Below are 23,780 nucleotides of genomic sequence, written 5' to 3'. Positions count from 1 at the left end.
GTAGAAACTTAATTTTCTGTAAAGCTGCTTTGCAATGATTTGTATCGTAAAAAGCGCTATATAAATAAAGTTGAATTGAATTGAATTGTATGAATTAATCTTAGGTATTCCTATATTTAATAACACGTTGTTAAAATTGAAAGTTGTAGCTGTGTTGTTTAATGAGCTAACATGAACTAAGACTTGTATATTTTAACAAAGATTAATAACTTCTGTAACACATGTAGCTATTGCTCATTGTGAATGTTAATGGTTAACTAATGAGGTCTTATTGTAAAGTGATACCGATTGGTCTTTAAAATTCTTTTGCACTATAGGGCCCTATTATACACCCAGCACAATGCGACCAAGGCACAGCGCAAGTGTGTTTGCTAGTTTCAGTCCTGCGCCGTTCGCATTTCCCTGTCCAGCGACACGTCGTTTAATTAGCAAATGCATTTGCGCCCATTTGTGCACCCATGGGCGTGCTGGTCTAAAAAAGAGGTGCATTCAGGCGCATTGCTATTTTAAGGAGCTGAGAATAGACTACGCCATAGACCAACTCAAACCTGGTCTAAAGTCTAATGTCAATGGCACAATATTTTTTTTGTTATTTAAAGAAAGCGTTGTTAGAAAATGCGCCTCCGGGTGGGTCCACAGTGCGCGTTGACTTTGCTTATTACATACAGGGATGCGCATCACACAAACATGCCAAATATTAAAAACAAAAGGATTACAGTGTAAAAGAATATTATTGTGTAAGCTACATAAATATAAAAATGTAATGATGGATAGTCATTGCGTTTATTAGAATTAGGCTACCTATTTGCAATCCAGCCTATTAATCGAGTGCAGTGTTAGTTCAGTCAGGCCATGGATGCAAGGCTGTGAACAGCTGATGCGGTCAGCTGTCAAATCGCTCCATTCACCACCTCTCTCCTATTAGACATGGGACATATATATAGTGGCACTACTGCTCGGTAAGTATGCTCAATGGCTCGCAACCCTACCTCCCTCCCCATTATAAGCATGAGCACATTAGTGTGCACCTTCTGGCTGTCGTCTTCTTTGTTTCAGATCACTAAGACTTCCAAAATCTTAGCTGGTATGGACCTCACTGTAGAGAGACACCCATCTTCATAACCAGGCTACAGGATAGACGTACAACTGCCACATCCACATGATTATTATCACTGTTTGCTTTAAAGACTTATTAAAAGTCTTAATTGTTATGTATTCCTTAATTCATGGTTCCGGGGGGTTAATGATAAAGCTCTTGTATGTTCAATTATTCTTGGAGCAAGAACCCCCATAAGGAACCATACCACCAAAGATAAATTGTGTTCAATAAACTCAAGTAAACTTGCCAAAGTGGTTCCTGTCTGAACTACTTATAATGATGAATGAAATTCTACTTCATCCCATGCCTTCTTCACCTCGGGAAGCTTTGGTGGATACCTGCTTGTCCCGTAGATGATCTGCTTGCGCACTTTAACTTTGGTTTCTTAGCTTGAGAATGTCATGTCCGCTGTCTGATCACCCCGTTCTTCGGTGTGTGCGTGTGTTTCTGTATATGTCTGAATCTCGTGTGCACATGGTGTTTTGTTTTGGTTTTGATCGTTCGTCTTGCACCTATCTGTGGCGTTCCTCCCTCCCCCTCAACACTACGGTTTCCGCTTCTAATTGTTTGACTCCGCTCACCTGATTTCAATGTCTGTTCATCTCTTGCTCTATTTATTCTTGTCTGTCGTGCCTATCGGTGCCAGATCGTTGTTCGTCAATAGTCCCAGTGTAGTCTTCCTGTCTGATCCTGTCAAGCCTTGTTCTGTCGTGCCATTGTTTGCTGCTACTGGTTTTGTTTTGTTTTTTCTATTTTTTCCCCTCCCTCATTTCCTAGACCGGGCACCGGCATTCTTCTGAAGAGTTTTGTTTGCTCCGTCACTGGCTCTCTCGTGGCTTCCTCCCCTCACCGCTCTCTACGAGGCCGCGCCGTTGGGCGCCCCCTGCCGGGTATTTTTGCAAGGACATTGAAGTCTCTTATTTTTCTGTTGGACCTTTTTCCTCATTTCCCGGCCTGTTTTTGTTCGTTGGAGGGAGCTTTTCTTTTGACTTTTTTGAATAAATTGGTCTCGCACTGTAACCTGCATCTGTGTCCAGTTGTGTTCCTGACAGAACGATCTGGCCAAGATGGACACAGCAGGTGCAGATCCTGTCAGAACCGCAGTCACCCAGCAGGGTGTTCTTTTGGGCCAGCACGAAGCCAGACTGACGAACACCACAAGGGAGGTGGAGTTTCTAGCCAACCAAGTGGCTGAGCTGACCAACCGCATTCAAGAACTGCAATGAGAGGCTGCTCAGGGTGGTGCCGTTCACCATCTTCCTCGCCATGAGCCTGAGCCCCGATGCAATAACCCACCACCCTATGATGGGGACCCCAATTCCTGCTGGGCCTTCTTGTCCCAGTGTTCTGTGGTGTTTGCCTTGCAGCCACGCACATACGCACTTGAGATGTCCAAAGTGGCTTTTGTATTGACTCTTCTAACCGGCAAGGCTAGAGACTGGGGAACCACCGTCTGGGAGACTAAAGCTCCATGTTGTGCTTCTTTTAAAGATTTCCACCAGGAGATGGAGAGGCTATTCGACCGCTCTGCCAGAGGTCAGGAAGCGGCTGACCAGCTAGCACGGCTCCGTCAGGCGGGTCGCTCCGTAACAGACTATGCAATTCATTTCAAGACTCTGGCAGCTACCTGCGATTGGAATGAGGAGGCCTGTCGAGCTATGTTTCGTGCTGGGCTAGAGGATGATTGATTGATTGATTGATAGACTTTATTAATCCCACATTGGGGAAATTTCTGTGTTACAGCAGCTCAAAAATAAAAAATAGAATAGAATAGAATAGAATAAAAGTGGTTACAATAACAGTAATAATGATGATTAGAGAACAACTGTATTCACACAATAACCAACCTTATGTAAACAGACAGTATATAAATACAAATATACAATTATACAAATAAGTATAATGTAAATGAACGAAGGTTACATATTGCACAATTGTAGGTGACACACGTAATAAATAGATAAAGAAATACACATAATGCAGAATAATTGTCCGGTGCTACTTAAAGTTCAGAAGCAGCTTGCAGTGCTGCATTATGATGTTGCATTAAAAAGTCTGACTGCTGCTGGAATGAAGGACCTGCGGAAGCGCTCCTTCTTACACTGAGGGTGCAGCAGTCTGCTACTGAAGGAGCTGCTCAAGGAGCTCACAGTCTCATGCAGGGGGTGAGAAGTGTTGCCCATAATAGATGTCAACCTGGCTAACATCCTCCTCTCCCCCACCTCCTCTATGGTGTCCAGAGGGCAGACCAGAACAGAGCTAGCCTTCTTCACCAGTTTATTAAGCTTTTTCCTGTCCCTTTCTGTACTCCCAGCTCCCCAGCATACTACTGCATAAAATATTGCAGATGCCACCACAGAGTCATAAAAAGTTTTTAACAGAGACCTGCACACACCGAAAGAACTCTGCCTCCTCAGCAGGTGGAGACGGCTTTGGCCCTTCTTGTACAGGACATCTGTGTTTGTGGACCAGTCTAGTTTCTTGTTAAGGTGAACACCCAGGTATTTGTATGTCTCCACCATCTCAATGTCAACACCCTGGATGTTCACCGGTGTAGCACCAGGTGGCCTCCGGCTAAAGGCAACTACCATCTCCTTAGTCTTGCTGGCGTTGATGTGAAGGTGGTTTAACTCACACCAGTTGACAAAGTCCCCGATGACCTCCCGGTACTCCTGGTCATTCTCCTCTGCAACCCTCCCAACAATGGCAGTATCGTCTGAGAACTTCTGCATGTGACAGCTGCTTGTGTTATACCTGAAGTCTGCTGTATACAGGGTGTAGAGAAAAGGAGCAAGCACTGTCCCCTGTGGTGCTCCTGTGCTGCTCATCACCACATCAGACACACAGTCCTGGAGCCTCACATACTGTGGTCTGTCCGTGAGGTAACTGATGGTCCATGAAGACAGGTGTTGGTCAACACCAGCCCCCAATAGCTTCTCCCAGAGCAGTGATGGTTGAATTGTATTGAAAGCACTGGAAAAATAAAAAAACATGACCCTCACAGTGCTCCCAGTGCTCTCCAGATGTGACAGTGCTCTGTGTGAAAGATAGATGATGGAATCCTCCACCCCTATGCCTGGTTGGTAAGCGAACTGTAGGGGATCCAGTTCTGAACTCACCACGGTTCTCAGATGTCGTAGTACAATCCTCTCCAAGGTCTTCATCAGGTGTGAAGTTAAGGCAACTGGTCTGAAGTGTTTGGGCTCCCTGGGATGTGCAGTTTTTGGAACTGGAACAACACACAAAGTCTTCCAAAGAACTGGAACTCGCTCCAGACTCAGGCTCAAGTTGAAGATGTGCAGGATGACTTCGCTGAGCTGATCTGCACAATCTTTAAGCATTCTGGGGCAGATTCCATCCGGGCCCGGTGCCTTTCTTGCCTTGATCTTTTTTAGCTCCATCCTCACCTGATTGACTGTCAGAGAGAGGCTGCTAGAGGGAGGTATAGAAGCTCCCGACAGGTCTGAAGTCTGGTTGGAGGTGGGAGGAGAGGGGGTAGAATCAAATCTATTGAAAAAAAGATTTAATTCATTTGCCCTGTCACAGTCACCAGAAACAAAGCCGCTGCCACTGACTTTGTTCTGACCAGAGATGGTTTTCAGACCCCTCCAAACCTCCCTTATGTTGTTTTGTTGGAGGCGTGACTCCAACTTTTTCCTGTAACTGTCTTTTCCTTTCCTAATCTCCCATCTTAGTTGTTTTTGGACCGTCTTCAACTCTTCTTTTCCCCCAGATTTAAAAAGTATTTTCTTTTCATTCAGCAGGGCTTTGAGTTCTGAAGTCACCCAAGGTTTGTTGTTGGAGAAACACCAAACCTTCTTCTTAGGTATGGTGTTCTCCACACAGAAATTTAAGTAGTCAGTAAAACAATGAGTAAGAGTGTCAATGTCCTCCCCATGAGAATTACAGAGCATTTCCCAGTCTGTGGTCTCAAAGCAGTCTCTCAGTGCTTCACTGGCCTCCTCAGACCATTTCCTCACATACTTAGTGGTGGGAGGTTGTTTACTCACCAAAGGTATGTAATTAGACAGAAGATGGACCAGGTTATGATCTGAGCGGCCCAGCGGGGGGAGGGGTAAAGAGTTATATGCATCTTTAATGTTGGCATACAGCAGATCCAAAGTTTTATTTTCCCTTGTGTGGCATTTAACATACTGGGTGAAGGTAGGAAGTGTTGAAGACAAGAAAGCATGATTTAAGTCTCCGGAGATGAGGAAGAAGGACTGTGGGTGTGATGTCTGCAGTTGCGACACAAGTAAGTGAAGTAGCTCACATGCAGCTGAAGCATTTTTGCTCTCCTGTCCGCTCTCACAAGTTGAAAGCCATCCAGAGTAACCAGTGAGTCCATAATGAGTTCATTCAGCCACGTCTCCGTGAAGCACATGACACTGCACTCTCTGTATTCCCTCTTCAGCCGGGTTAGGGCCGTTAGCTCTTCCATCTTATTGGGGAGAGATCTCACATTCCCCATAATAACAGATGGGATGCATGGTTTGTAACGTCTTTTCCTATCTCGACGTTTAACTCCACCTCTGCATCCCCTTCTTCTTCTTTTAAATAAATCCTCAGGGATCTCCTGTCTTTCAGTAGAAGATATCCTAGTGTGCCTCAGTGCTAACAGCTGTTCCCATGTGTAAACAATGGAGCCGCAGCCGAATGATTCTCCCATTGCAAAGTTACATCCATGTGCCCATACATTAAAGAAAGATAGTTTTTAAGGAAGAAAAAGAAAACAAAACAAAAGAAATATGCCTATACTAAGATTCACAGAAAAAAAGCTCAGAGCTGCAGCAACAGGCTACCACTCACGCAGCGCCATCTTGGATATATATATATGACATCCAGGATGAGCTGGCCACTCAGGACCTGCCACGTGATTTTGACGATCTTGTTAACATGGCGTTGCGGATCGAGGGTCGCCTTCGCCGCCGTCGTCAACGCCTGGCAGTTCGTGCACCCTGGAGGACTGAGGAGTCGTCATCTGTTTACCCCACAGAAACCACTGAGCCTGAGCCCATGCAGGTGGGGCGCCTTCGGCTCACTACTCAACAGAAGCAGCAACGCCTCGCCCTAGGGCTATGTCTGTATTGCGGCAAATCAGGTCAGTTCGCAGCAGGCTGTCCGCTAAAAGTCAAGGCTCACCAGTAAAGAGGGGGATCCTGGTGAGCGCTACCCCTTTATTGAACCCCCCCTCTTCTCGCACTCTCCTTCCTGTCTCCATTCAGTTTGGTGATGTCCTTAACTCCTGTACTGCACTGGTTGACTCGGGAGCTGAGGGCAACTTTATGGATCTCTCTCTAGCCACCCGCTGGGGAATTCCTGCAATTCCTCTTTCCCAACCTATTCCTGCCAGTTCATTGAATGGCACTTTGATCACCACTGTCTCCTATGCTACTCCTCCTGTCAATCTTATAGTCTCGGGCAATCACCGTGAGGTGACCACGCTGTACCTTCTTGAATCCCCGAGTGCTCCCATAGTTCTGGGGCACCCGTGGTTGGTGCAACATGGCCCTCACGTGGATTGGTCCAGCAACTCTGTCTTGTCTTGGAGTAAGTTTTGTCTTGCGTCTTGTTTGGGTGCTGCCTCTTTCCCTGTGTCTGTGTGTCCTGTCTTGCAGGTGGAGGCTGCTGATTTGAAGGGGGTCCCGGTGGAGTACCACGACCTGTGCCAGGTGTTTAGTAAGTCCCGGGCCACCTCCTTACCTCCACATCACCCTTATGATTGTGCCATTGAGCTCCTCCCAGGCAATTCTCCGCCCAAGGGTCATTTGTTTTCCCTTTCAGGTCCTGAAAGAGAGGCCATGGACAAATATATTAATGAATCCCTCAAAGCCGGTCTCATCCGATCCTCTTCATCTCCTGCAGGTGCTGGGTTCTTCTTTGTCAAGAAGAAGGACGGCTTCTTGCGTCCTTGTATAGATTATCGAGGCCTGAGTGACATCACTATTAAAAACAGGTAACCCTTGCCTCTTATGTCGTCTGCCTTTGAGCTATTGCAGGGAGCCAAGGTCTCCACCAAGCTAGACCTTCGGAATGCCTATCACCTAATTCGCATACGTGAGGGGGATGAGTGGAAGACAGCTTTCAACACACCCACGGGACACTTTGAGTACCGGGTCCTACCATTTGGTCTGACCAATGCCCCAGCTGTCTTCCAGGCCCTGGTTAACGACGTGTTGAGAGACATGGTGAATCGCTTCGTCTTCGTGTATCTTGATGATATCTTGATATTTTCCCCATCTCTGCAGGTACACACTCAGCATGTTCGACAGGTGTTACAACGGCTGCTGGAGAACCAGCTCTATGTTAAGGCGGAGAAGTGCGTCTTCCATGCCCAGTCGGTTCCGTTCCTGGGGTTCGTTGTTTCCCCTTGTAAGGTAAGGGCCGTTGCCGAGTGGCCAGCTCCTGACTCTCGTAAAGCTCTGCAGCGGTTCCTGGGGTTTGCCAACTTCTATCGGCGGTTCATCCGGAACTTTGGTCAGATTGCTGCACCTTTAACGGCACTCACCTCTCCCAAGGTACCGTTCAAGTGGAATACTGGGGCACAGGAGGCCTTTGATAGATTAAAGTCCCGTTTTATCTCTGCTCATGTCTTGTCTATTCCAGACCCTGAACGTCAATTCATTGTTGAGGTGGATGCCTCCGATGTCGTAGTGGGGGCGGTCCTATCTCAGAGGTCGCATGAGGACGGAAAGGTGCATCCCTGTGCCTTCCTCTCCCACCGCCTGAGTCCCCCAGAACGGAATTACAACATAGGTAATCGGTAGTTGTTGGCGGTCAGGCTGGCTTTGGGGGAGTGGCGTCACTGGTTGGAGGGCGCAGCTCGGCCCTTCCTGGTCTGGACGGATCACAAAAACCTCGAGTATATCCGTTCGGCCAGGAGGCTGAGCTCCCAACAGGCTCGCTGGGCCCTCTTCTTCGGCCGGTTCAATTTCACGCTGTCTTACAGGCCCGGGTCCAAAAATGTTAAGCCCGATGCTCTTTCTCGTCTCTTCGAGGCTCCTGGGAGGGAGGAGTCAGCAGACACCATCTTGCCCAAGGGGTGGTGGTGGCATCCCTCTCTTGGGACATCGAGAGACGAGTAGAGGAGGCCCTACTTAAGGGGCCTGTGCCGAAGGGGGGTCCAGCGGGTAATCTGTTTGTTCCCACCAAGTTGCGCTCTGAAGTCATCCAGTGGGGTCACTCGTCCAGGCTGGTTTGTCATCCAGGAGTCCGGAGGTCGCTGGCTGCCATCCGCCAGCGATTCTGGTGGCCATCCATGGCCAAGGATGTCAGGCAGTTCGTGGCTGCCTGCTCGGTGTGCGCTCAGAACAAGACTTCCAATGCGCCTCCCGTTGGTCTGCTCCACCCGTTGCCCATCCCTTCTCGCCCCTGGTCACATTTGGTCCTTGATTTTGTCACTGGCCTTCCGGAATTTAAGGGTAACACCGTCATTCTTACGGTGGTGGACCGTTTCTCTAAGGCGGCCCATTTCATTCCCCTTCCCAAGCTCCCCTCAGCCAAAGAGACTGCTCAGGTGATGGTTGATCACGTGGTTCATGGTCTTCCGGTCAACGTGGTCACTGATAGGGGTCCCCAGTTTGTCTCTCGGTTTTGGAGGGAGTTCTGTCGGCAGATCGGGGCCTCTACGAGTCTGTCTTCTGGATTCCATCCCCAGACCAACGGGCAGTCCGAGCGGGCAAACCAGGATTTGGAACGTACTCTTCGCTGCCTGGCATCCCAAAATCCCAGCTTCTGGTGTCAACAGCTGTCCTGGGTAGAATACGCCCATAACTCCCTTCCGGCTTCTGCCACAGGTATGTCCCCATTCCAGTGTTCTGTCGGTTATCAACCTCCCTTGTTTCCCACACAGGAACCCGAAGCTGCGGTCCCGTCTGCTTTGGCCTTCGTCCGACGGTGTCGACGCACCTGGAAGAGGGCTAAGGCGGCCTTGGCCCAGGCTAGTAGGCGGACTAAAGCAGCGGCCGACCGTCACCGGACTCCTGCTCCCCGCTATGTGTGTGGTCAACGGGTATGGCTCTCCACCAAGGACCTGCCTCTCAGGGTAGCCTCACGCAAGTTGGCACCCAGGTTCATTGGCCCATACCGGATCACCAAGGTCCTGAGTCCGGCGGCGGTGCAGCTCAAGCTCCCTACCACGCTTGGTCGGGTGCACCCTGTTTTCCATGTTTCCAGGGTTAAACCTGTGTTCCATTCCCCTCTTGTTCCATCTGCCCCAACCCCCCCTCCCCCCGTCTAGTGGATGGCTCCCCGGTCTATAGAGTGCTGAAGTTGCTAGATGTCCGACGTAGGGGTCGGGGCTTTCAATATCTTGTGGACTGGGAGGGCTATGGCCCAGAGGAGAGGAGCTGGGTTCCGGCCAGGGACATCTTGGATCAGACACTGGTCGAGGACTTCTACCGGCGACGAGGTGAGCCCCTTTCTGCGGCTCCTGGTGGCGTCCGTCGGAGGGGGGGTACTGTCATATCCGCTGTCTGATCACCCCGTTCTTCGGTGTGTGAGTGTGTTTCTGTATATTTCTGAATCTCGTGTGCACATGGTGTTTTGTTTTGGTTTTGATCGTTCGTCTTGCACCTATCTGTGGCGTTCCTCCCTCCCCTTCATCACTACAGTTTCCGCTTCTAATTGTTTGACTCCGCTCACCTGAATTCAATGTCTGTTCATCTCTTGCTCTATTTATTCTCGTCTGTCGCGCCTATCGGTGCCAGATCGTTGTTCGTCAATAGTCCCAGTGTAGTCTTCCTGTCTGATCCTGTCAAGCCTTGTTCTGTCGTGCCATTGTTTGCTGCTTCTGGTTTTGTTTTGTTTTTTCTATTTTTTCCCCTCCCTCATTTCCTAGACCGGGCACCGGCATTCTTCTGAAGAGTTTTGTTTGCTCCGTCACTGGCTCTCTCGTGGCTTCCTCCCCTCACCGCTCTCTACGCGGCCGCGCCGTTGGGCGCCCCCTGCCGGGCATTTTTGCAAGGACATTGAAGTCTCTTATTTTTCTGTTGGACCTTTTTCCTCATTTCCCGGCCTGTTTTTGTTCATTGGAGGGAGCTTTTCTTTTGACTTTTTTGAATAAATTGGTCTCGCACTGTAACCTGCATCTGTGTCCAGTTGTGTTCCTGACAGAGAAGCGTTCAGCTTTTCCGCCATGGCGCAAGCGCATCTTGCTCTTAAAGGGAATGGGAGATGACACTCTGATTGGTTTATTGAACGTTACGCCCATTACTTATTAAGAGAATGGGGACAACCCATTCCAAAAATGCATCCCGGTGCACGGACCGTTTTTCCGTCGTTAAAATAGCAAAACTGGATTTGTACACGCCCTGAGTGGACCTTCGCCGTGAGCTTTACACTTTGCGTTTAGATTGTTAAAATAGGACCCTTAATCTGTGTAAATTAATCTTAATATATTTTTTTTCTGTATTGCTTTATTGTATTTAAATGTTCAGTTATTTTTGTTATAAGAAAAAAGTTATTTAACCTGTGATACTGTATTATGACCATATACATTTCAACACCGTGATAATACCGTATACCGTGATAAAAGCATTAGCAATTAATCGCAAACAGGAAAATTTGATACCGGCATATCTCTACTCAAAACTGAGCACTGACTTCGGTGTAAAAACAAGCCATTTTGAAATATTTCATGAAAATTTACAGAATAATAGATGATTTTATTGGAAATATGGCTTTTTTATTCCTTCCTTTATTGTTAGCTGCACCAGTTGACAGTCAGGAGGAAAAAAATAATAATTTTCTTATTTGCATCCCATAATGAAGAAGAATGTTAACATTAGTATAAGATTTTGAATGCTAAATTAAGCTTTTTTGAAATTATATAAAATTGAAATTATATAGAATAAATAATACAGCATACATGGAACACTAAAATGTAATTATTATTTATTTATTATTATTGTAAATTTCCTATCACATGACACACCACCTGGGGGCACTCCATGTACCTCCACAGTTTGAGAATGACAGAAATCAAAATATGCCTTACCATAACCTTAAGCCTATGCCTTCTCCTGTCTCTAACATTTAACTTCAAACATACATTTAGTTATTTATACATGTAGAGAAACTCATTATTAAGTTCAGAGTCAGTTTGAGAGGATGTTTCGACAATGCACACTAGCATTTAAAAGGTTGGGTTAGGCAATACTTTTCCACAAGACTACTAACTTCACACACGACTATGGGGTATATATCAACAGTGCCATCCACTGACATTTTCCTCTCTTCCAGCACTTATAGTAAATGTCTCACATCCTCTATTATCATTATACTGCAATTATCTCAGCATAGCGGGTACAGTGTGCCCTACATCTCATAGCCACCGACACGCACCCACAGAGGCAGAGGGCGAATGTGTTCCTATTTTAATTTTAGACCATGACAAGATATATTATGATTGTCATCCTCAGTGTGTTGGAGTGTGCTCTGTGCACACGGCTCAGATTCTGTCTGAGCACGTGTGTAATACACATGCACATACACACATGTACTATAAGCTGTAACAGATGTACAAATCAGATAGGAGAAAATGTTTTCTGAAGCAAGACAAGAGTTCACAGGACAGAAGCAGTGGTTTTGTGTGCATATGTGTGTGCATGTGTGTAATTACCTTCATCAGCACTGATGCAACTCTGCTGTATCAGTGCTTTGCTGTTCTCCCAGGTCTCCGGGAAGTGAGTTAACTGGTTCTTAACAGTCGTCATCTCCCCTCGAGACGAATGCAGCAGGGCCAAAGCCTCACTGAGAAGCCACTGCTGCTGCACAAACCTTGATCTGATGCACACATAGACACAAAACGAATTATTCAAAGATTTTGATTTAGAACTGAAGAATACTACACTGCTTTACTGCAAGGGGATATGACTTTCTCAAGAAATGTCCAATCATGAGAGAAAAAGACAGATGAGACTAGATGAGAAGGAAAGAGAAAAGATCACTACATGAAATATTTAGTTGATTTTGAATAGAGGAGAAGAGACGAGATGAAAAGAAAACAGAAATAAGCAGAGGAGACACTACATCAAACGTTCAGGATGAAAGATGAGAAAGAAGAGAGACGTGAAAGATGAGAGAAGAACAGAGTTAAAACATCAGAGCTCTATTTGAACAAAAGAGACTAGATTAGATGTCAAGAATAAAAGATGAGGAAAAAAAGTCTTCAATAAATGCTTAGGGTGATTTTAAAGAGAAGAGACGATATGAGAATAAAAGACTTGAACTCTTTGAGAAATGTTTGAGTTTATTTTGATGAGATGAGACAACAAGAGTAGTTAAGGGATTACATAACGTTGATTCATTTTGATAAGAACAGACTAGATGAGGCAAGACAGAGAGAAAAGATGAGAAGACATTAAATTATTGATTTCCGTTTGAAGATGAGATGAAAAAAAGAACACAATAGAAAAAATTAAAAGTTGAGAAGACGAGTGTAGAGAAAAGACAATATGAGGTGAGATTTTTGAGTTCGTATTTGAAATTCATTAAATGTTCAATCTTAATGTTGTTCACAAGAAACAAGTAAGTTATGATTTGTCATTAATACAGGAATGAATAAGAATTATCAGTACTGATAAACAAAAAAAGGTGAAATCACGGTTTAATCAACACCGAATAACTGTTTTTATTTAATTTTTTATTTATTATTTTGGATATCTTGGTTTTGATCCATGAAAATGTAATATAAAGTCTCTAAATCTCTAAATATTCAAGAACACAGACTTAAGCCTAGATAAATAAATGTAACACTTTATGTGTGGGTGGGATATTTTTTACTCCTGTTAATTTTAAGCTGCGTCTCATTTGTTATGAGTACACATTTTCATATAATCCTTAAGGAGGTTTAAGGTAAACACATTTGGTAAGCAGCTGTTTTTACAGTATACATTTAGTGTTGAGATGGACAGGATTAGATGAACATGCTCCTGCTGGACCTTCATTTAGAACTCCATCAGTACTGTATGGGACAGTCAGTGTCTCTCGTAGTTTCTGACTCAGCGTCAGCACTGTCAGTGTTTGGCCGGGTGGTTTAATGAGGTTTGTACACTTGAAGTTCTGTGTCAGTTCAGCTGTACTGCTGCCCTACATCACGCCCCTTCATTCCCACCAGCATTACATCATCATCATGAGACAGAGGCAGATAAGAGCTGCCTGAAGTCTCTATGTGGATAAACAGGACGGCAAATCCACACACACACACACACACACATGTATGAAATCTCTTTAGCAACCACACCATGTGTGTATCCATCCCCCACATCCCTGCCTGTCACCATGTAAACAAACATACACAAGCACACACTCATCCACTTGTATAGAAGTCATGGTAACAGGGAAAACATGGCAGTGTTAGGGTGAGACATGGAGACAGACAGACAGTAAAAGAGGCAGCGGGAGAGAACCATGGGAATTAATTTTTCATAACAAGGGAACAACACTGGGTACGAAAAATGGCAATTGTCAGAAGAGAGGAGACTAAATGATGAAAAGAGAATTACTGTAAAAGGGCTAAATGAGAAAGACAAGACAGGAAGGGATGGAATTAGATGATATGAGAGACAAATAGGAAACGAAACGAGACAAGTTAGAAGATCAAACAAGAGAAAAGGAGACAAGCTGTCTAGATGAAATAAGAGGAGAAAAGATTACATGTAAGAAAAACTATGGCATGCAAGGAAATTGGAAATGGGAAGTGGAGGCATGAGGTGAAATGAGACGAGACTAAACATGGTCACAAAAGAAGAGGAGAAGAAACAAGAAGAAAGGAGACAAGATGATAGGAAAATGCTGAGAAGAGACGAGCTGAGATGAGAAAAGACATTATGAGAAAATAACAGGAACTGAAAAGACGAGAAAAGGAGTTTAAATTAGATGAAAGGAGAGGAAAACAGAGGAGAGGAAACCAGGCTAGGAAGGATGAAAAGAGAAGAAAATAAATGATGCAAGGAAATTGGAAGGTGAAGTCACGAGTTGAAATGAGATGAGTTGTGACTAAACATGGTCACAAAAGAAGAGGAGAAGAAACAAGAAGAAAGGAGTCACGATGATAGGAAAAGACTGAGGAGAAGCTGAGAAGGCAAGAGATGAGCTGAGATGAGAAGAGAAGACATGAGATAAAAGGAAAGGAGTGGAAACGAGGCTTGACAACAAGATGGAATAAGAGAAGAAAAGACAAGATGCAATGAAACTCGATGTAGAGCAAATTAAACAAAATGAGATTAGACTAAAAGACAGAGAGAAGAAGAGAATGAATAAGAGGTGAAATGAGATGAGACTAAACATGGTCTCAAAAGAAGAGGAGAAAAAACAAGTAGAAAATAATACAAAATGATAGCAAAAGAGAAACCGGACAGACCAGTATTACCAACAGCTGTGTGTGTTTTCTGGAAGTACATCTGGCTGTGTCAGTTAAACTGGACTGACCCCATTCAGACTGACCCCTCATGCTTTTTGTCTTTTTTCCCCACTCCTGTCCTCTTTTTCTTTCTCATTTCGCCCTCAGTGTTTGAAGTGTTTCTGGAGTGTGTCTGGACAGCACATGGTCTGTTTTTGATGTGTGCGTCTGGCCAGCTGCTTTCCCCCGGCTTCTCAGCATTCTTAGCCTGTCCGGTTTCACATCTATGACTTCATCATAACTGTTATAAATCACCTCTCAAATCATCATCATCATAATCATCATGAACATTATCGGCATTCTGGTGCTCTCCGCTTCGCCTAGGGGTGTTCATGGATCAAACAGTTTATGCTTCCTGTCTCATTCTCTGTCCTACCCCATCTCTTTCTGTGAACCGCTGGGGCGTAGTCTATAATCAGGCTATAAACCTTTTGACCTAACAGACTGCTAGACCTCACGCTACAGTGAGCTCGCACTACACACGCACATGCCCCATATGTGAAGCACGCACACTTCACTCCAAAAAATAAATATGCACACACACAAAACATGAAAAGGGGACTTTAAAGAGACGCTAACATTACGGCTCGGAGGGGTTAAGGAGGGAAGACATCTAAGAATCACGCTATTTCATTTTTCCTTTGCTCTGATGACTGAGGCAGTTCAAAGATGCGAAATCTACTTCATATCTTTGTGAAGTAGAGAACAAAGAGAGCGTACTTCAGCGCTCATTTTACTGACTTTCAGGGAAAGGCTTCTTCACAACTACATTTTATATTTTCTGATGAAAATATGAGTAATGATTTTCAATGCAAAAATCGACTGTACACCGTGCTAGGGTGTACGACTGTCACAATATCAGATTTCCATACATATTTTTACTATATCTACAGAAAACACACAAAAAAATACTATCAGTCGAATTTACATTGTTTTCTCTTATTTGGCCAATGAATCACACTCAAAATATGTGTGTAAAGAGAGAGTTTGCAATCATAACTTATAAAAAGAACTGTTGATTGGGGTCTAACACCCCCTCTTTTTTATGAAATCACACACTGATGAGCTAACTAAAGATTGAGTGTCTCACGTTTGCCTGTCATCTCCTCTTACGTGGTTTTTGCTGCATCCCAGTTTGACTACTTACAGTATACTACCCCCTTAAAGAATATACTCTTTCTACAAAGAAAAAGTACACACTTTTGAGGGTGCAGCAGGAGAGTAGTTAAGCTTTGGGAGATACTGTCATGTCAAACAGTTGCTTCTATAATAGACGCTTTGTCACACAGCTAAACACATCCTGTTACTGTAAACTGGCCTGTCAATAGTCTTGTCTCAGTTAAGATCCTCCACATTTCATTTCATTTAACTTCCTATGATACCAGAGAGAAAAGAAACATCTACCAATCTGCCAGTCATTGGTCTTACATGTGAAGAACTCACACATTACTACACATCCTATTTAGGATGCATAGTATGCACATTGGGATGTAGGGTGTGTCTTCGTCCCTTTTTCTGTTTTATATAGGTGGCAACCATCGTTAAAAAAGACACATTATGGCCCTTTTTTTACAATATGTAATATAAGAGGTTCTCTGAAGTTTCAGCTCAAAATACCTAAAAAAAAAAGCTCCTCATTCTACATGTGATGAAATATGATACAATCATTATCTTTTAAACCAGATGAATCACCTGCTAAGACTTTGTGGCCATGAGGGTACATTGCGTGTTTTTATGTGCTTGTGTGTGTGTGAAGCCAGGGCCGGAAAGCATAAGGAAAAAAAACAACATTAAAATCAGTTTTTGAATTCTCTCATTCATAATTTCAATTCATCATCTCAGTCATAATTGCTGAGAGATTTCAAAAACCTGCACAGGTGTCAGCCATCAGCTGAAATAATCAATTGGGACAAAGAGAAAAGAAAACAAATGTGAGAGATGACTAAAAAGAATGTAAAGCAAATTAGAAATTGATTTTCAATTCACAGCAGGCTTTTTTACGTCACCAAGCTGATGCACACTAACCACAAATAATTGTTTGCCACACATTCCTTTACTTAAATACAGACCCCCTGCACACACCTTTCCTGGAAGCACTTCGCAGTATGATGCCATCAAGGCCTTTATGTGTGCCACTCACACAGACGGTTGGAGAAGATGAAATTGCCTGTCAGAAAGCTCATGACTGCATTATCACTTGCCAGTCAACCGAAACCTCTCTCCTTTCTGTCGTTCATGACAGCTTCTCTCACAGCATCTGATTATTAACTGTTTACATTTCAAACAACAGATATCAGCAGGAGGCCCAAGCATAAAAAAAAAAAACTAAAATTGAATAACATGGGAAAATCCATTATGTTGATAATGGATACCGATAATTTAGCTTTGCCATCACAAGAATAAATTACAATTTAAAATATAACAGATATTTATTTTATTTTTTTACTGTATTTTTGATCAAATGCAGCTTGTTGAGCATAAGATACTTCATTCAAATATATAAAACTACGAATTAATATATAAAATAAATACATTCAGGACGATACATCTATTCACTCTATTTGTTTGTTTGTTTGTTTATTTTGTCAATTATTAAAAGTATATAATATCACTCTATAATGCACACTATTACTATTATGTTAAATAATTTTAAATGTTTATCAAAGTTTATTAAATTAGCATTTTTTATTAAAGAAGTCCTATAATGTTCCTTTTTTTACAATATGTAATATACATCTCAGGTGTCCCAAGAATGTGTCTGTTTTAGCTCCAAATAACCCACAGACGATTTATTATACCGGTTTGAAAATACTATATTTTGAGTGGAAGCAGAAACAAGCTGTTTTTGTGCATGTCTCCTTAAATGCAAATGAGCTACTGCTCCCTACCCCCTTTTCAAGAATAGGGTTTTGCCTTTACAGCTCACTCCTCAGATACTCTGCTAAAACAAACATCTATTTGGTTTTGATTATCATGTCTACTGCACTAAAATCATGCAATTTCAACCATATTAGTTTAACTTCTGCATGCGCACAGAAAGCATCTGTCACATGACATGTAAGTACTAAACCAAGGCCCTGTTTACACTAGTGAGTTTTCGTTTTAAAACGCATAACTTTTGATAAGGTTACACCTATGTTTTACACTACTCCTGCGTTTCCCCCCCTTAAAAAGCGGAGACTTTTGAAAACACTGCAGACCCCTTTTTAGTTTTAAAACTCGGGGGTTGCGTTTCAGTGTGAACAGACCAAACGGAGACTTTTGAAAACGATGGCGGGGCTACCCCCAATTCCCTCTGCATATCCTTGATGACCGTGTAAGCAATAACATAATTTGCATTGTTGTAGCCATAGACGTATAGGTAAATTCCCCTTTCGATCACTCCAAGAGCGTAGACACCTCCGCGATCTAAATAATAGGGAATCTACCTATTTATATCTATGGCTGTACCTGGATGAATGATCATGTGACATGCGTTTTAGGTTGTGTAGTGTAAACGGAGATCGTTTCTGAAACGCTGTGGAAACGCCAGTGAAGACGAGGATCTTTTTCATTCTAAAACGCTGTTTTAAAACTAAAACGCACTAGTGTAAACGTGGCCTAAGTTCTCTTTCATTTCTTAATGCATTTAACTCACATGAGTTACAAAAAATATTTGGTTATGAGAACAAAAGAAATGAGAACTTGGTAAACAGCTGGGGAAAAAACTGCATGTTTATATTAGATCTTTGTGGCAGCAGCGTAATATACAGTACAGTAAATAAATCAACAAATCCACTGCTCTCTTGTCTCCTCTGAGGCTGGGACTATAAAAAGTGTTTTGTGCTGGTCAGTGCAGCCAAAGACAGAAAAGTTAGCATGCTTTGCTTGAACTTTCACCATGGCATTAGAACTGGTACACCGCTGTCACTCACAAAAACAGTGGAGTCACCATAGGTGGAAACTTGCAGATTAAGGGGGAAGATCTAAGCAGCTTGTTTTTTCACAAACATTTAGAGAATGGCTTACCGTGGTGTTTTTCTTTCACGTTTTCTGGATTGGTAGATGCACCGGGGACACAATTACAGCACTTAAACATGAGAAAAGGTCAGATTTACATGATATGTCACCTTTAATGCTTTTAGTAACTGTCTTTTATGTGTATTTTTAAAATCTTTTTAGTATTATAAACCCTATTTTACCATACCAATAAAACATGTTAATTCTCCTTCTGAAAGCCTGACCTCACTGCATTGGGGAGAAATGTCAGTTGATCATTTTGATTTGCAATTAGACTAGTGTATGATTTAACCTACCGCTATAGTCACGTAATTTTACTGAAAGAAGAAATTAAATGGGCAGGCATAATAACTTTTTATTTTGTCATTTTTTAATGTAGTTAATCCCAGTATATGGCTACACAGAAATCTATTCTGCTCAAATCAATGTACGCTTGTTCTCTTTTTAGTTCTCCTTCCCTTTTCACTATTTTGTTTTTTCACACTTGTGCCTGCAAGCACCCACAAGTGTACTCACACACGCACACAGTTGTTTCCCATCTGCAGAGCTCTTCCTGTCGTGCCGTGGCTGAGGTGGCTACTGCAGACACTCCACACACGCACTCACGACCCAATGAGATCTGCTGAGCTTGTTCTTTTGTCTCTCTTGTGCCATTGTTCCCTCATTTCCTTACCTAAGATGCAGACGGCAAGTGCGCTCATTTTCCAGCTCTGTAATCGCAGTTTTTTTCTCCGCCTTCATGCTTTCCATCTCACGCGTGACCACGCACAGCTGCAGGTCAAGGGCCCTCGTGCTGGAAAAGAGACATGGAATGAGATATACACAAAAAGCAGAAATGGCACAATAATTATTACGTTGAGTTTTTTTTTTTTATATGGAACAATATTGTTTGTGTGGAAACATTTCACATGTCGATTTTCCAAATATAAAAAGTCTTTCTTTTTCTCTCAATAAAAGTTCAATGGCAGAAGAGCGGCCCAGCCACAGAGCCAGGAGGGTTGCGTTACGCGCTCTGTGTGTGGAGTGTGTGAGACTAAATGAGAGACAGACTTCTGTAGGGCAGATATACGGTCCGCAGAGTATTATGGGCTTTTGTGGATCTCACAAAGACAAGGTCGCTATAGCAACAGAAGAGTACACACCAAGGCTGACTAAATCCCTGGCACGAAGGGGTTTATCGAACCTGAGGCAATAGCTGATGTATCAGTGTGATATCACTGGGAGCGTAATTGTCTGTCATTGTGTTTGCGTGTGCCTATTTCAGGCTCGTGTTTGTGTAAGACAGAACAAGAGCGTGAGAGAGAGTGTGTGAGTGCTATTGTTTGTGTTTGTGCTGGTAAAAGACATGGGTTTGAATAAATTTAGACCTAAAGAAGATTCCCAGCTGCAGATTTTTTGGGTTCTTGTGGTGAAGTCATGAATTTCATTCACGCCATCTGTATGCATGTGTGAGAAATCGGAACGCTTGCGGACCTATACATTTCAATGGATTAGTTTCCAATAGCTGAACTCAGAAAAGGCCAGAGTGTTTGTGGACACACTTTGAATTTGTTTGCGTTTGGACAGATTCTGCTGCAGGCTGGTGTACGATGGCCATAGAATCGGATTTTGGGATCTTGCAATAATGTATTTTAATTAATAGCCTTCTATGGAAAATGTTTAGGAAACTAATAAATTCATTTATTTTCTAATTAAATTCATAGGTACTACAAACTTCTATGGTCTCAAATGGAATTGTCATTCAATGTGTGCTTCAATGCCGTTCTTCAAAGCATAACACATCATAACGCTGCTGAGCTGATTCTGCACTCAGAGTTCTATATTTTGCCTGAGAACAAGTTGTTCATGCATAAATGAATAACTGCATGACTGCAAAACATTTAATTGATTCAGTTTTCTATAAAATGTCCCAAGGAAATGCATTATTGACATTTCAGCTGGAATACAGAGTAGCAGACATGTTGTTATAACATATTTTTGCTAAATTATAAATTTTATATATATATATATATATATATATATATATATATACATATATATACATATATATACATATATATATATACATACATATATATATATATATATATATATATATATATATATATATATATATATATATATATATATATATATTAAAATACAAAATATTTATTTTAAATAGATTTTCTTTTTCATATTGTGTTTAATTGCAGCCTTGGTGATCAATTATATTTAAATATAATAAATATATTTACTTTTTAAAAAAAATCATTACAAATATTTCCTAACAACATAAAAAATATTGAGTATTTTCTAATACATTATATATGTATGTATGGATATACACAAAAATAAAAAATAAAAGATTCCTTTCATCTTGACCCCTTTAAAGACATAATCATTATCTTTGAATTTCGATAGCAAGAACGTGAAGGAAACCGATATGCCACCATATGTCAATACCATAACGAGATAACAAAAAAGAAGGAAAATAGAAGAAAATCCACACACACACACTCAAAAACAAACAAACAAACCAGGTTGAAATCTCAGCAGATGCTCACTTACAACAAAATCCTGAAAAACAAATACACACAGCACAGCTGTGCTCTCCTAATGAATATACTATATTGTTTGGATAATGTTAAAAGAGCTCTATTGCCAGATCAGTTTATGGGGAATGTAAGTGTAAGGGGCAAAAACTGTTTCCAGATCAACATTCTTAGTTTGACATTTCTGATATACGGCCCTTTTGAGCTTAAGTGCCTGCTCATACTGCGAAAAAAGGACTTCAAAAACCCCACAAAGGAAACGAAAGATGAACCTCTTTTGGTTCTTTATTATCCCTTAACAAATCTCAGAGCCACAGCTGAACACAGAGATGCAAGAGTGAGAATGTACTGTTCTCACTTCTGTTGTCAGACGATCCAGCCATGCTTGAAATACGGCGCAGCCACAGATGGCTTCGGAATGCACTGTACCCAGTACTGTCTGTGAAATTACACACGCTACAATCTTGTAAGGACATGAGAGACCTGTTCCAGAATCTTCATCACTTATTTAACGGCACTGAGAAAGCAGCACGAAACATTATATTCATCTTTAGATGCCTCTGTTATTTCCTTTATACATTCCTACCATCCACACAGGTAAATTCTGAGGCTTATGTGTATTTATGTAGGCTTCAGATGCTCATTACTGCAGGAATGAGCAGATTACAGAGTGTTTCATCAGAAAATAAATCCATACGTTAAGCTATAGAGCAGACTGTTGTTATACAGAGGGTTCTGATGCATTGTGGGTAAACAGCAGCAGATGTTGGCCCTATTGTCTCAAAGCAAGGCTTAAAGAGACACAGTTGCAGAGCTAGCGATGTCTGGCTCATTATCTCACTTGTTACTCCATCAGAATTAGAGCAAAGACTCAGACTGGGTACAGACATTCAGCTGCCTACTGTGTGTGTGTGTGTGTGTGTGTGTGTGTGTGTGTGTGTGTGTGTGTGTGTGTGTGTGTGTGTGTGTGTGTGTGTGTGTGTGTGTGTGTGTGTGTGTGTGTGTGTTTGTGTGTGTGCGCCAAGAGACATGAGAGAGTCGTGATAATGGGCTGCAAATCCCAGACTAAAGACGACTCTGCTGTTCTCTCATCTACAGGACTGTGTGTGTGTGTAGGAGGCTGAAAAAAATCGTGATAACAGTGAGCAACTGGCTGTAGTTGCAAGCATGTGCGTGTGTGAGCTGGGGAACTGACCTGCTCTTTCTATTAACGTGTGACTGAGTGGGAGGCTGAGTGTGCGTGTGCTTCCGTACATTTATCTGTGACTGCATGCAACGGTGAATCACTATAACGATTTTGTGCTAGTAATAGACATTTATGATACTGTGCCACTGGCTTTGTTCCAATAGTGAGTCACTTGGTGTCTACGGCCTACATAGGCTGAATTGGAACCTCATAAGCAAGTGATTTGAAACTATACTATAGATAGGCATTGATTTTGAGTTCCACACATAAAGCATACAGATTTTTCAATGCAGCATATTTCTAAGGGGAAAACATGATACTCTGATAAGCATAAAATGCACAACACTGGTTAAATATCTCTGCAAGTGAAAACTAAAGAATCTACTACAAAATCTGGTGTATATATTCTTTCTGAAATATAAAAATGCAAACTTCTTACTGATAGAAATGTATTGTGCTTAAAGGCCGAGTTGCAGGGTTAATTTATCAACGAATTCGTGCAATTTGCTTGTTGGTAATAAACATTTAAACTGTTATCCATTGTATTTTATGTTGTTGGGTATCACAAAACGGAATATAATACGAAAAAGTAGGTATTATCTTACAGCGGTTTGCAACGATTCTCCTTTCCCCCACAATGCATTGCATTACGTCACGTTGGGGAGAGAATTTACCAAAGCCCGCCTTGAGAGCATTGAGAGTGACTAAAGAGACGAGTAGTAGATGAGAGTATTCAGATTATAGATAAATACATAGATAGATATAGATAGACTAGATATATAGACAGACAGACAGACAGACAGACAGACAGACAGACAGACAGATAGACAGATAGATAGATAGATAGATAGATAGATAGATAGATAGATAGATAGATAGATAGATAGATAGATAGATAGATAGATAGATAGATAGATATATTTGATATGACAAAGACAAAGTTTACCAGTTCTACGACACTGATAAAGGTTACCGGTACTTATCTGAACTAACGTCATGATCACTCCCACTAGATATAAAGAATACGTTGATTTTTCACGCTGTGCTATCCATTGAGTGATTTATGTACCCATTAATCGACAGTGGTGGTTAACCTGCAACGTGGCCTTTAAATGTTTGAAAATATGACAACTGTTTGTAATTACAATTTTGGAAGCTGATGTAGGGGGCCCAGGAGAGGATGGAAAATTGTGTTTTTGCCAACAAAAATATGCATTTAAAAAAAAAATAATAATAATAATAATGTTAATAAAAAAAATTATTCAATAGATAATAATACGTTTAAAGAATTATAAAAAAAAAAACAGATGCAAGACAATAATTCACTGCACAAACCATGTTTATTTCTACTGCAAGAGACAGAACATTTTTTGTGCCAAATAATTGGACACAGCCTTGGACATCTACATCTACATCTAGACGTTTTTTTCTTTCACACGCGCAAAGTGAGAGAGAGAGAGAAGTTTGGCGAGTAAACTATAAAATTTACTAGCCAATGGCGATTCAATTGCCAAGGTGTCCGTAGAGGGTTGTCTTTTGACCAAAAGTTGGGTCAGTCCA

At 42.2% G+C, this 23,780-nt stretch overlaps 1 protein-coding gene across 3 annotated transcripts in view; it reads right to left on the bottom strand.

Moving 5' to 3' along the window:
* lekr1 (leucine, glutamate and lysine rich 1) overlaps nt 1-23,780 on the bottom strand; it is a 144,468-nt gene that overhangs the window by 101,449 nt on the left and 19,239 nt on the right. Inside the window, exons 4-5 of one of the 3 annotated variants that reach the window (XM_059506259.1) lie at nt 19,174-19,293; nt 11,721-11,884 (exon numbers count right to left, since the gene is read on the bottom strand). In XM_059506259.1, the coding sequence (XP_059362242.1) occupies nt 11,721-11,884; nt 19,174-19,293 (284 nt within the window). The other 2 variants (XM_059506261.1, XM_059506260.1) reach the window with 2 other exon arrangements.

Source organism: Carassius carassius, chromosome 23 (assembly GCF_963082965.1).
Source record: "Carassius carassius chromosome 23, fCarCar2.1, whole genome shotgun sequence".
NCBI classification, from domain to species: domain Eukaryota; kingdom Metazoa; phylum Chordata; class Actinopteri; order Cypriniformes; family Cyprinidae; genus Carassius; species Carassius carassius.
The sequence above is the reverse complement of the archived record's forward strand: the minus strand, read 5'-3'. Positions and strand labels throughout refer to the sequence as shown.